At 47.0% G+C, this 12,500-nt stretch overlaps 3 protein-coding genes across 5 annotated transcripts in view; 2 read left to right on the top strand and 1 right to left on the bottom strand.

The window, feature by feature from the left end:
• dync2li1 (dynein, cytoplasmic 2, light intermediate chain 1) overlaps positions 1-1,450 on the top strand; it is a 7,421-nt gene extending 5,971 nt beyond the window's left edge. The window contains exon 13 of the mRNA XM_076046295.1: positions 1,149-1,450. Coding sequence (XP_075902410.1) covers positions 1,149-1,211 — 63 coding nt within the window. The 3' untranslated portion in view covers positions 1,212-1,450. The remainder of the gene's footprint in view (positions 1-1,148) is intronic.
• A 140-nt stretch (positions 1,451-1,590) lies between these two features.
• abcg5 (ATP-binding cassette, sub-family G (WHITE), member 5) lies at positions 1,591-10,636 on the bottom strand. Its single transcript, XM_076046294.1, has 14 exons — positions 10,322-10,636; positions 9,683-9,804; positions 8,658-8,794; positions 7,353-7,451; positions 6,408-6,540; positions 5,472-5,611; positions 5,119-5,248; positions 4,787-5,000; positions 4,252-4,457; positions 2,782-2,920; positions 2,627-2,700; positions 2,165-2,276; positions 1,905-2,017; positions 1,591-1,778 (listed from the first exon to the last, which is right to left on the bottom strand). The coding sequence occupies exons 1-14, from the start codon at positions 10,480-10,482 to the stop codon at positions 1,594-1,596; spliced, it is 1,965 nt and encodes a 654-aa protein (XP_075902409.1). The 5' UTR covers positions 10,483-10,636; the 3' UTR covers positions 1,591-1,593.
• A 120-nt stretch (positions 10,637-10,756) lies between these two features.
• abcg8 (ATP-binding cassette, sub-family G (WHITE), member 8) overlaps positions 10,757-12,500 on the top strand; it is an 8,735-nt gene continuing 6,991 nt past the window's right edge. For 2 of the 3 annotated variants that reach the window (XM_076046292.1, XM_076046291.1), the window contains exons 1-2: positions 10,757-11,178; positions 12,001-12,105. In XM_076046292.1, coding sequence (XP_075902407.1) covers positions 11,086-11,178; positions 12,001-12,105 — 198 coding nt within the window. In that variant the 5' untranslated portion in view covers positions 10,757-11,085. The remainder of the gene's footprint in view (positions 11,179-12,000; positions 12,106-12,500) is intronic. The other variant, XM_076046293.1, reaches the window with a different exon arrangement.

The raw sequence follows: 12,500 nt of genomic DNA, 5'->3' as shown, positions 1-12,500 counted from the left end.
ATATTATTATTATTATTGATAATAAAACCCATAGCAGTTGTCTTTCTTTCTGCTCTGGAGTTGCAAACCAGGCCTTTCCAGACGGGAGCGAGCGGTCGAGTAAAGTCATCAACTCTAAGTTGAGTTTGTGCAGAACTGAACGAGTTGGTTGGAATGGATGCCATCAGCTGTTTTCAGGTCTCAGAGTTCAGGGATCCACTCAGAGTTTGTTGAACCGTCTTTATGAAACTTGCTGCTGCTCGACCGTCACCCTTCATTTCTGGAAAATGTTCTGATCTGCACCCCCCCCCCCCCCCCCTTCAAAAAAAAAAAAAAATTCAATAATGACAAAATTTTGTTTCTGTAGTTTGATATTTTAACAGCAACAATTTAATTTTCACAAAAAATGAAATAGTAATTCCCTCAAAGGTTCCAATGTCAAAATAATATTCTAGATAGATTTATGCATAGATAGATGCACTTTATCAATCCCAAATTGGGACACTATGCTGTGTCAGAACTGAAAACAATGGGCCGACACGGTGGGGCTGTGTCTGCTGGGTTCTCCCTGGGTCTGCTGGGTTCTCTCCTGGTTCACCCTGGGTCTGCTGGGTTCTCCCTGGGTCTGCTGGGTTCTCTCCTGGGTCTGCTGGGTTCTCTCCAGGTTCTCCAGCTTCCTCCCACACTCCAAAAACATGCATGTGAGGTCACCCTGCCTTCACCCTAAGACAGCTGGGATAGGCTCCAGCAGACCTCCATGACCCTGAGCTCGGGAAGAAGCGGGGATGGAAAAAGAAGAAAGAAGGAAAAAAAGAAAGATGGAAAAAAAAGAGAACGCATCATCTACCCTGAAATACAACGTCGCAATCTTTGTAACCTAGAAATAGACGCAGGGAGTTGACAGGCGACCTTCACGGTTTATGACATAATCTGAATTATTGTTTGATGACGATGTCCTTGAAGTGTTTGTATCAACTGTGGGCTTAATCTCACTGCATATCGCTCGCTGCTGGACGGTGTCGTAAAACTTAATTTTGTACTTTTATCTTTGACCTTTCATCCAGATCTTTTTTCTTCCTCCTTTCTGTTTGTTTGCCTTATTTACCCTCCGTGTCACAACAGTCTGCCCTTTATTGCCTTGCTGAGCTTGATTAAAATATGTTTTCCAGGAGCTGGAACAACTCAGGAGAAATGCAGCAAAGTCTTGGAAAGGCCTGGATCTGGACACGTGACAGCAGAGAAGCACCACACGCTCCTGTAAATAGACCGGACCCTTGAGTTTATCAAGATATCGTTTAATTTTCCATGAACGCTCTTACAGACATTGTGCAAATTGCAACTTTTTTTCTTTTTTTTTTTTCTTAATTCAGATTAAGATGAAGAATGTAAAACAAAAACTCTTTATGTTCTCTTCAGGTTCATTTTATAACACATTACAATCCCAATATTGAAATAAAAAAAGTAAAACATGCCACCTGTGACACTCTAATAGATATATTTCTCTTATATTACTGTCAAATCGGACACAATAATTCACTGCAACACACGGCAAAAACACAATATTCCTCAAACACATCGACAATCATTTCTGTGCAATTTATTTTTCGGACGCCTTCAGTGCAGCACCAGTCGGTCCCTGATCTTGTAGCTGATGATGCCGAGCAGCAGGAGGGCGGGCAGGAAGGTGTAGAGCAGCAGGAAGTCCTGCGTGTACCTGGAGAGGGCGCCGGGGTAGCCCTGCTCGATGATCTGGTCGCCCTCGGTGATCAGACAGGCTCCTGGCAGCGGCGTCGACATGTCTGCACCAACCAGGACGCAGGGAAGAAGTGAAAACTGTGGTGTTACTCCATTAAGAAGCAGTGCAGCATCCAGAATGGCTTGCATTTGAAATGTTGGGAGTCATTTTGGAGTGAACGTGGACTCACTGCAGGAGAATTCCAGGCCGTGGAACTCGGTGACGATGAGGAGCTCGCAGCTGTACTTCTGGAAGGTCAGGTAGCTGAGCCACTTGAAGACCTCAGGCATCTGCAGCGTGCTCCTGTCGTTTGAATGAGGACATTCACATTTTTGAATCCGTCACAAGAGAAGCCGTGGAGATTCTCACCAGCAGCTGCTAGCAGAGGTTGAGCAGCAGGCGGCTTCACGCAGAGCGCAGAGCGCAGACCGCGTTTGGTGGCTGACCCACCTGAGGAAGCCAGATCCCACCAGGATCCCTGCGATGTTGAGCAGAGCCACGCCGGTGTTGACCATGTTGGGGTCCTGGACCACTCCCAGAAGAACCACAGTGAGGAGCTCACCTGTGGGAGAAACCAGCAGATAGACACAACTTCATGGAAGTCATGGGGGTAAAAACACAAACATTCAAGACATTTCCACTTAAACCCACAGCCTTTTCAGACTTAAGTCCAGTTCACATAGTAGAGATGAAAGAGAAGAAAAGATGATCAAACACGATGAGACAGGATAAAGTTTAAAAGTTGATTTGCCATAATGTGTTTTTCTATTAAATATTTCTCCAGCCTGCAAATGAGAAAGAAGAGGCCCATTCTGTCTTGTGAAACACAGCCCTTTGTTATGTCACAGAGGGAGAATAAAGGTCTCATTTTTACAAGCGGGTGAATTCTGCTGTGAATCATCGCGTTTTTACCGATGATGTGCGGCACCAGGACGACTGCGGTGAAACTGAAGAAACGCAAGGTCTCCGGGTGCATCCCCACCGTCCTGCAGGGTGACAGGGTGAAGGACTCAGTGTGGCCACACACACACACACACACACACACACACACGGTCACTTGTGCTCACCAGTAGAGGAAGGAGGAGAAGATGCAGACGCTGAGCACGCTGAAGGGCAGGATGTGGAAGATGTAGGCCAGGAACATCTGCCACTTGCAGTAGAGGCCGTCCTTGCTCTCCTGGTCGCTGATGGCTCGCAGCGCTGGGACTGTTTTGAAGAAAATTCAGAACAGCATTAATTTGTACATAAAAAAAATCAAACAGAAACCCTGAAATTAATGTTGGCTGTAACACTGATAGCGTCGAGATCTTTGGGCGATAACGTCCCGAAAGACCTGCCAGAAACGTTTATCTGCAAGGACAACTTCTAATCAGCAGCAACTAAGCCCAGTATATGGAGGCAATCGACTGAAGCCGTTAAGAGGAAACTGATGCGGCAGAGGGCCAGAAATCGCAGGCTTCACATCTCGTCGCCTGAAGTTGATATTTAGCAGCTGATGGAGGAAAAAGTCAGAAGGCCGTTGAGCTGGATGTGGCGTAAAAAAATATTCTCCACATTTTCAGACCTTTAATGTTTCATCCTGGACTCTAGTCCACAGTTATTGATGGTGGAAACCTCTGGAGATCCTCAGAAAACAGAGCATTTGGAGGAACTTTGGGGGAGTGTGTCGGCTCGAGCAGGAAGAATAGCGGCTAGAAAATGATTAACATCCTGAGCTTGACGAGAGCGGCGGCTATAAATACACAGAAAGACCCCAAAACACACCCACAAAGCGCAGAAAAACCAAAGTTCATCGTTTGTAAAACACCGTAAAAGGCCCTGCACACGGGCCAGTGAGCAGCTGTAAACCAGCAGGAATCAAAACTCCCATCACCATCACAGCTTCTTCATTTCTCCTCCAGGCAAAACACAAATTATTAGCCCTCACGTGTGTGTATATATATATATATATATACATATATTAATTCACTTATTTTTTTGCTGGAGGGAACCAAAATGTATTCCAGCCGGCTGAACCCTCTCACCCACTGGAACACAGATAAGTGGCTTTGGCTGCCCAGATAAAGACATCTGAAACATGCTGCCTGGCAAAGATAGCAGATAACTGCTGTTGGGGCGAGAGAACAAGGAGCACTTGAGAAATTGAAAATTATCTGATCATCATCGCATCGACCTCGTGAATTTTTTTTTCTCTTTTTATTAGGTGATGTTATCGGCCGCCGGCAATTAGACGGAGCGTCTCGGACAAATGTGGACGTTACACAAGTGCTGCAGCGCCGACCCTGCAGGGGTTTTACTGGGTAATCGGCTTTCCAGCATTCTTCTTGTTCTTGTTGAAGGACTATTGCTCTGAAAAGATGATTATTTGTGATTAAAAACGGTATCGTTGACTTTCAGTCAAAGACAAAGTTAATTTTCCATCAAGCCGAAGAAGGTTGCTGGTTCCACCTTTCTGTGTGGAACCAGCAACCACCACAGTGTCTTCTGTTTGTGTGGCTGTGACGAGCGGGGGGGGGGGGGGGGGGGGGTGAACTCACAGAGCGCCACGGCGTTGAGCATGCCGGTGTAGGGCGAGGCGCCGATGCTCTGGTAGATGATGCCGATCCGGTCCTGCACGGCGCCCTTGGACATGTCGATGTCCAGGCGCATGACGAAGAAGGCCACAAAGAGGCCGTAGATGAGGTTCTGGGAGAGACGCATCAGGACGCCCATCCGGTCCCTGGACAGGTTCCTGGACGTCCGCCTGGTACGACACAACACAATCACACACTCAGAAAGAAAATACGTAGATACGTACAGGTAGGGATGCACCAACAACACCGATACCAGTATCGGGTATCGGTACCGATACCGGGGTTGACTTCTCTGCTCATGAAATACATGCCGATACCACAACACTGATATCAGTGGTATTATGTGTGTATGTAAAAAGTTTGTCCACATCTGCTCTCGGAACCGATGAGTGCTAGAATGTAGGAACTCGTTACTCTCCTCGTTTTGTATATATATATAAAAAAAGTGGTATTGGTGCATCCCTGTACAAAGCTTTGTTTCCTCTCCGGGGGTCCGAACCTGAGCAGGACCTCCAGCTTGGCGGCGCCGCTGGGCGACTCCTTGCTCTTGAAGGGGATGGCCGGCTTTTCGGTGCGCTGCAGGCTCTGCTCCATCTTTCCCAGCATGCTCTGGTAGATGGCCGAGTTCTGGTAGGACGAGGTGATGTCGTGCATGCGGCTGAAGGTGGCGGCCTCGCGCTCGCTGCTGCGCGTGTCCACCGAGGTGAAGTCCACTGCGAGGCAACGTCACAAGCTTTCAGCGGTCGTTGTCATTTCTCCTGCGGCTCTTTTTTTGTGGCTTTGGCCGCCGTGGACGGGCGGAAGGAAAAATGCGAGAGCGGGTTCTGGTACCGTAGATGTCGAAGGGGTTGCAGTAGTCGGGACACTCGTAGCCACACTGGCTGAAGAAGTCCACCATGTCCTGCGGCTGACCGCAGAAGACCAGCTCTCCGCGGCTCATGATGGCTATCCTGCTGAACACCTGGAGCACACAATGATAAGATTCAATAAGATTTCACATTTAGTGTCAGTGTAATATTAATGTCAATTTAATGCAAATTTAAATCCTTTAAAAACATTTAACGGTCTCATTTAGAAAACAAAAATCTCAATCTTGACTTTGCAGGTTTGACTGAACTTGATAACTTTGAACTTGATCATTCAAACGTTGGACTTTTGCAACGTGAACTCTTGACTGCGCCCACCCTGAAGAGCTCGGAGCGCGGCTGATGGATGGTCACCACCACGATGCGATCCCTCCTGGCCAGCTGCGCCAGCAGCACCACGATCTGATTGGCCGTCATGCTGTCCAGGCCCGTGGTGGGCTCGTCCAATAGAATCACCCCTGCAATGACATCACGGGCGTCAGGCCGCCTCACATGTGGCGTGGCGTTCAGACGAGGACGTCGACAGAAAAAGAGGGAGAACTTTTTTTCTCTTTCGCTTCCTGTCGAGTTGGAAACTTTGAATCGTGGGACCCTCGGCGAGGGCCAACTTAACTTGTGTGACGATAAGTGAGTTCCCCTTTTTTCTTAGTTAATTGCTCTAATTAGGACAATTAAAAGATTGCCTCCTTACTTTATGAAAGCAGCGCGGAATTAGCCGACGCTTTAATTGCTGAGATTAATTCATTTCCTGGTTGATTGGAGAGGCAGCGGATGGGAACTCCTCATTACTCTGCTGGTGTGTGTGAGTGTGAGTGTGTGTGTGTGTGTGTGTGTGAGAGAGAGGTCATTCTAATCCTGAATGAGGACAGAGACCTCCCATGGTCCCCAGAGGGCTGCAGCCCCTGATAAACCACACCTGGGACGAGCGCACGTGCAGGAGGGTCCCCCCCCCCCTCCTCCCACCTCCCTGTCCCTGTGATAACCACGCTCTCATTGCTCTCCTCTATCCCTCCGTCTTCCATCCATCCCTTCCTTCCTTCCTTCTTCTTCCCTCTCCTACGCAGAGATCTCTTCTTCGCCTGCTGCCCAGAACGATGAGCACTGATTTAACCAGGAGACCATTGAACCTTTAACTCTAACTAACGCACTAACGCTTCAGAAAACCTTGCTTATCGCTTGCACATCCCCATCGTCTTTTGCACATTTGCACCCGGTGAAGTAAAGGAACCGGTGTGTCCTGGTCCCGACACTCACTGGGGTCCTGCAGCAGCTGGCTGGCGATGGACACCCGCCTCCTCTCGCCCCCTGAGATCCCCGGGATGACGCGACCTCCGATCACGCTGTGGGCCACGTGGCTCAGGCTCAGCTCGGCCATGACCGACGACACCTGCACGGGAGCCAGAGGTCAAAGGTCAGGGGGTCTATTTACGGCCTTTATCACCGCTCGCCGGTTAAGAGATGAGGAGGAGCATTTGTTCGTATCGTGTGTATTGATAATGGACATTCTGACGGCTCTTTATAATAAAAACAGAAACACCAGTTTTAAGCCCTGCATGGTTTTTCTCTTTGCTTATTTGAGAGTCAAAGTCAGAGGCACAGATAGACAAGCAAGACACGATCCCTGTGTGTCGTCAGGGCGCTAGAAGCCCCAAATTTGACGTGGGTGTGTCTTGGGGGCTCCTGATGAAAAAGCAAGTGACCCCATGTCTCTAGGACAAAGTTGATTTTTGACCCCCATAGACTTGCATGGCATTAGGGTTAGTGATTATGCTGGAATTAGGGTTAGGGTTAGGGTTGCTGCTGGAATTAGGGTTAGGGTTTCGGGGTTCCTGATGCGCTAGAAGCCCCAAATTTGGGCTGGGTGTGTCTTGGGGGCTCCTGATGAAAAAGCAAGTGGCCCCATGTCTCTAGGACAAAGTTGAACTTTGACCCCCGTAGACTTGCATGGCATTAGGGCTAGGGTTACGCTTGACTCTGAAATTAGGGTTAGGGTTTTGGGGTTCCTCATGTGCTACAATCCCCAAATTTGGGGTGGGTGTTTCTTTCTGGCTCCTGATGAAAAAGCAAGTGGCCCCATGTCTTTAGGACGAAGTTGAACTTTGACCCCCATAGACTTGCATGGCAAGCTTTTTTAGTGGTTTGTTTTCTCTTGCCATCGGCCAAAAGTTCCAAGTTAAAGCTAAGTCGCCCACGAGTCACCTTCTTCTTGATGGCTTCGGCCGAGTGTTTCCGCAGGGAGAGCTGGGCCGTGTAGGTCAGAGTCTCCTCCACTGTCAGATAACTCAACAGGTTGTCGCTCTGGAAGTGAAGAGACAAAGAGATGAAGGACACAGACCAAAGCAAGGAAGAAGCAAACAAGTTGGGCGGACGGAGAGTCTCACGTCTGAAACATTAGAAGGGTTTCTTGGAGGATTTGTTTGGTGGCAGATGTGATTAAATCTAACCCCAAACCTAACCCCAACCCCAAACCCAACTCAAACCCCAACCCCAACCCTAACCCCAACCCCAACCCTAACCCCAACCCCAACCCCAACTCCAACCCTAACCCCAACCCTAACCCCAAACCCAACTCCAATTCCAACTCCAACCCCAACCCCAACTCCAACCCCAACCTCAAACCTAACCCCAACCCTAACCCCAACTCCAACCCCAACTCCAGCCTCAATCCTAACCATCAAGTACAAGCTACAACAACACAGAAGTGAATCAGTATTAAAGCTCTAGTTTTTACTGCTCTATTTTCAGCTTTTTTACAGTGTTCCAACGTTACTTTTTCCTCCTCTTCCTCTTTCCACCTGCACACACACACACACACACACACACACACACACACACACACACACACACACACACACACACAGGCACGTCGCACTTGGCTCAAACCTGCTGAACCCGGCCGCCCGCTTCAATTAACACTCGGCGGCGCCTCCCAATCCCACTGCTCTCTCATCTGAATGACTTTAATATCAGCGGCTCATATCGCCTCCTCATCTGCAGCTTAGCGGGGGAAGTTAATGACGAGGCTCGTGGTGCGCGGGGGGCCCGCTCTGTGTGTGTGTGTGTGTGTGTGCCGCTGTGCTATCGGCAGAGAGGAGCCCGATGATTTGAAGGAGGACTTTAAGCCGCTGTTTTTAATTCAGGCTTTGGATACACTTGAGCAGCTCTCATTGAGAGATTAAGTGTATGAGGAGGCCAGCGGGGGTCCAGAGTTAATTTCAAGCAGAGGCCAGGGCAAGGTATTTTTTTTTTTTTTCAAGTTGAGTTGCATAATTGTGTGTGTGTGAGTGAGTGGACTAGAGCTTGTTTTTGTGATATATTCAGCGGAGAAGTTAAATACATGAAAAACAGTCTGCATGTTCCGTCTGTGCAACACGCAGAACATCTCTGAGGCCAAGAATTAATCCCAACTACTCATTTATTTTTTAATTTAGGGCAAGTTTTTTTGTGTGTGTGTGTTTATCTCCAGGACACACACACACACACAGGCTGTGCAGGTGTGTTTACCTGCAGCACGTAGGAGAAACAGTCCTGGTACTCTTCCCTCTTCATCTTCCTGCCGTTGATGAAGACCTCGCCCAGCAGCGTCCCGCTGTTCCCGATCCTCCCCGAGATGGCATCCAGCAGCGTGGTCTTCCCCGAGCCTTCACACACACACACACACACACACACACACACACACACCAACAGAGGAGGAAACAATCTATCATGGGATATGAAGAAAACTGTCTTTAAAGCCCCACCAGGGTGTTGAGCTCTTTATTGAAAACACTGCAAACATGGATGAAATGCAGCTCTGTTTTGACTTATTTACTATTAATATCATTTCACCAATTTTACCGGGCCGGATTAAAAAGCTTAACGGGCCATTTTTGGCCCCCGGGCCGTAGTTTGACCGTGCCTGGTTTAATGTGTTTTCTTTGTTCTGTTGAGTTTTAAAGTAGCAAAGAAAAAATTTAGACCAGGAAATAATGCCCCTGAACTAAACTAATTTGTTTCATGATGTGTAATTTGAATAATCTAAAAAGAGTTTTTCATACACATCTGCGTTAAATTCCAAGCACACAAATTGTGGCAATATATTTTCTAATTAAGAGGAAACTTTCAAATAAGGATGCTGTTTTTTTTTTAATTAATTAATTATTTTTTTAAAAAAAGAAATTCTAGTTCAGGCCCACGTTGAATTAAATCATTTAGAGTGTGATTGAGAAGGTTTTTTTTTTAAATGACAGGGTGGACTCATAGAGCAGAACACTCAACCCAGAGTGTTCACCTGAAATAATCTGACTTTCAACATTATTCAACATAATGGTTTGATTATTTTCCAAATACTTTTGAGCCCTGAGACCTGTTACATTTAATCTAATCTCTTGTTTTCGTCCACTGCGGCCAATCACCACGTCGATATGTAGATAAATAAAGTAAAACTTCATCGTCCTTGGTACCCTTCCATTAACTATTGATCTTCCTGCAGCGTCCCCTTCAAAGCGTCCCCCCCGGTTATTTGAACGCTCTTTGGACCGAGTTCCGACCTGAGTTGCCCAGGATGCCCATGATCTGGCCGCTCTCCACATGGAAGGAGACGTTGTTGAGGATCTGACGGGTCCAGCGCTTCCTGCAGGAGGACAGGTTCCACCACGGACCCACACGCTCGCTGCAACACAAGCACATTGATTGATTGATTGATTGATTGATTGATTGATTGATTGATTGATTGACCTTTTTTAAACAATATTTCATTTTATGTCAATTGTAAAAACATTCATGTATATATCTATATAGATCTATATCTATATCTATATATCTATATCTTTATATATCGCCTCAAACACTCACACGTTCACACAGACAAGAATAAGAAAAAAAAACCACACATTGACGACCAGCATCAAACTAATAAAAGCAAAATATAATAAATAAAAATAAGAATAAAATGGAACAGAATTGAATAAAATAAGGGTTTACTTACTCACTTACTTACTTATTTATTGTTCACAATTATAAAGTGCACACACTGTTATTTGTTGGTATCATCATCATAACCATCATCATCATGAAATTGTGCAAAATTAAATCCCAACTCAGACTGATTTGCAGCATCTATGTGTGTGTGTGTGTGTGTGTGTGTGTGTGTGTGTGTGTGTGTGTGTGTGTGTGTGTGTGTGGCTCACCTGACTGTGTAGGAGATGTTGCTGACGCTGAGGCAGCAGGACGGCTCCGCCGGCTCCACGCTGTCGTTCCTCCACACGTCCCTCTTGGCATCCGACACAAACTTGAAGGACTCTGCCGCTGCCCCCGGCCCGGGCGGCTGCATGGAGTAGGTCCGGTCCATCCTGCAGCCCTCGCCCAAGCTAGTCAAGTAAGAGTCAAGAAATAAATAGCTCCTCAGATCAGCGTGTTCATGTCCTTGGGTCCGGTGGAGACGGCGGTGAAGGCGGCGGTGAAGACGGCGGTGAAGACGGCGGGACGTCCCGCAGGGGCCAGACTTTGTTTCTGTGTTGCTCCCAGCTGGTGCATCGCCGTCGGCTCAGGAACCATAAACACACACAGCGAGGCCGGCGTTATCTCGGAGAACTTTGACCCGCAGTTGTGGAAGCCACACAGAGAAGAGTAGGAGGGGGAGAAGAGGAAAAAAAAAAAAAGAAGAGACAGGCACCTGCTGAACAGATCAAGCCGCTGGCGGGTTCCTCATCCAGCACCATGAGGACGGAGCAGCAGCAGCAGCAGCAGCAGCAGCAGCAGCAGCACTGACGGGACATGAACTCGGTGGCTCCTGGAGAAGGTCTGTGATCTTTGTGAGACGTGCCGAGGACCTTCAGCTGGACTGGAGTCAGAGGGACAGGCCCACCACTCATCTCAAGAGCTTTTCAAATCAACAAAAAAAAGGCTCAGATTTTCCCTCAGAAGTGAAAACCGGGACTGACCCTTTAACCCGATGGACGGACGGAGGGACGGAGGGACGGACGGACGGAGCTCGACCATGGACAGGGAGCCCGACCTCGCTCTCAGTGCTGGATCCTCTCCTCAGGTCAGCCAGCCAGCCAGCCAGCAGGCCTTCCAGGTTTTTTGTTTTTATGGATTGAAAGCTGCAGAGTGCGGAGTCACTGGATCATTTTGAGTCTTTGCAGCTGGTGTAGAATTTAAGAAAAAGAATCTTACATTTTTACTGTAAAACAGTGAGATATACATATTTATATATTGAGACAACACTCACATAAATTATTTTCAAATCTAGTCACTGTGGCAATAAAAGGTTTTGGCTTGGTCAGTGCCTCGCAAGTATATTACTTCATTATATTACTTTCAGTATATTTTCTATTATCAGAAATAAATGTGCAGCTCTGCATCAAACACTTCAGTCGTTCTTGTTGTGTGTTTATGAGTTGTGAGGTTTTCTTCCCCGACAACATTTCACGCACCACCTGTTTTCAAAATTGAAATATCATTATCCGAAAAAAACATAAATATTTTGTAAAAAAACAAAACAAAACAAAAACAAAGAGAGAGAGAGATTTGTTGCATGGTGTGTGTGGGGGGGGGAAGAGCCGTTGGTTGCACTTTTTCTCTGCTGTAAATCAAATTTCGTGACGTTGTTTGTTTATGGAGACGCAATATTTTCAGATCCTGTTTGTGTTCAAGCTCGTTCGAAGGCTGCAAGTCGGCCAGCTCGACAAACCTCTGACATCTGACATATTTTCTTGTTCGTAACCAAAATACAGATACATTTTTTTTTTCTGTTTTTGTTTTTGAATTAAAAAAAAAAACAAAAACGTGAAACGACGCTCAGTCGTCACTCTCCGGGAATTAATTGCGAAACCGCCTCCGTGTGTGTTTTCCTTCTCCTGCGTAGCAGCATCAAGACACGGAGCTGTTCAGCACCGAGGAGGACAGCAGCCTCTACTTCACCTACAGCGGGGGACGCAACGAGTTGCAGGTTCACAACCTCAACTACGAGGTAACGACGAGAGATCAAGCGGTGGAGAAAAGATGAGGTCGTTTTCAGCCCCACTGTCGTTGGCTCCCGGCTGTCTGTCTGTCTGTCTGTCTGTCTGTCTTTGCTTCCTGTCGCCTGCTTCTACAGCAGGCGTGGGCAAACTACGGCCAACTTGTAAGAGTCATAAGATAGCCACATGTTAGTCATATTTCATCAATGTGGACATTTTGCAGTGTTTTCAGAGTCATTTCAATAAAGAGCTAAACACCCTGGTGGGACTTCAAACAAACAGATTTTGTAAGTTTCCTCTTAATTAGAAAATAAATTGGCACAACTTGTGTGCTTCTATTGAACGCCGATGTGTATGGAAAAAACCTTTTATATATTTTATCGTATATATCAGTAAACAAATGAGT

Source organism: Nelusetta ayraudi, unplaced genomic scaffold (assembly GCF_046127955.1).
Source record: "Nelusetta ayraudi isolate G7.1 ecotype Tasmania unplaced genomic scaffold, CSIRO-AGI_Nayr_v1 ptg000089l, whole genome shotgun sequence".
Lineage (NCBI taxonomy): Eukaryota > Metazoa > Chordata > Actinopteri > Tetraodontiformes > Monacanthidae > Nelusetta > Nelusetta ayraudi.
The sequence above is the reverse complement of the archived record's forward strand: the minus strand, read 5'-3'. Positions and strand labels throughout refer to the sequence as shown.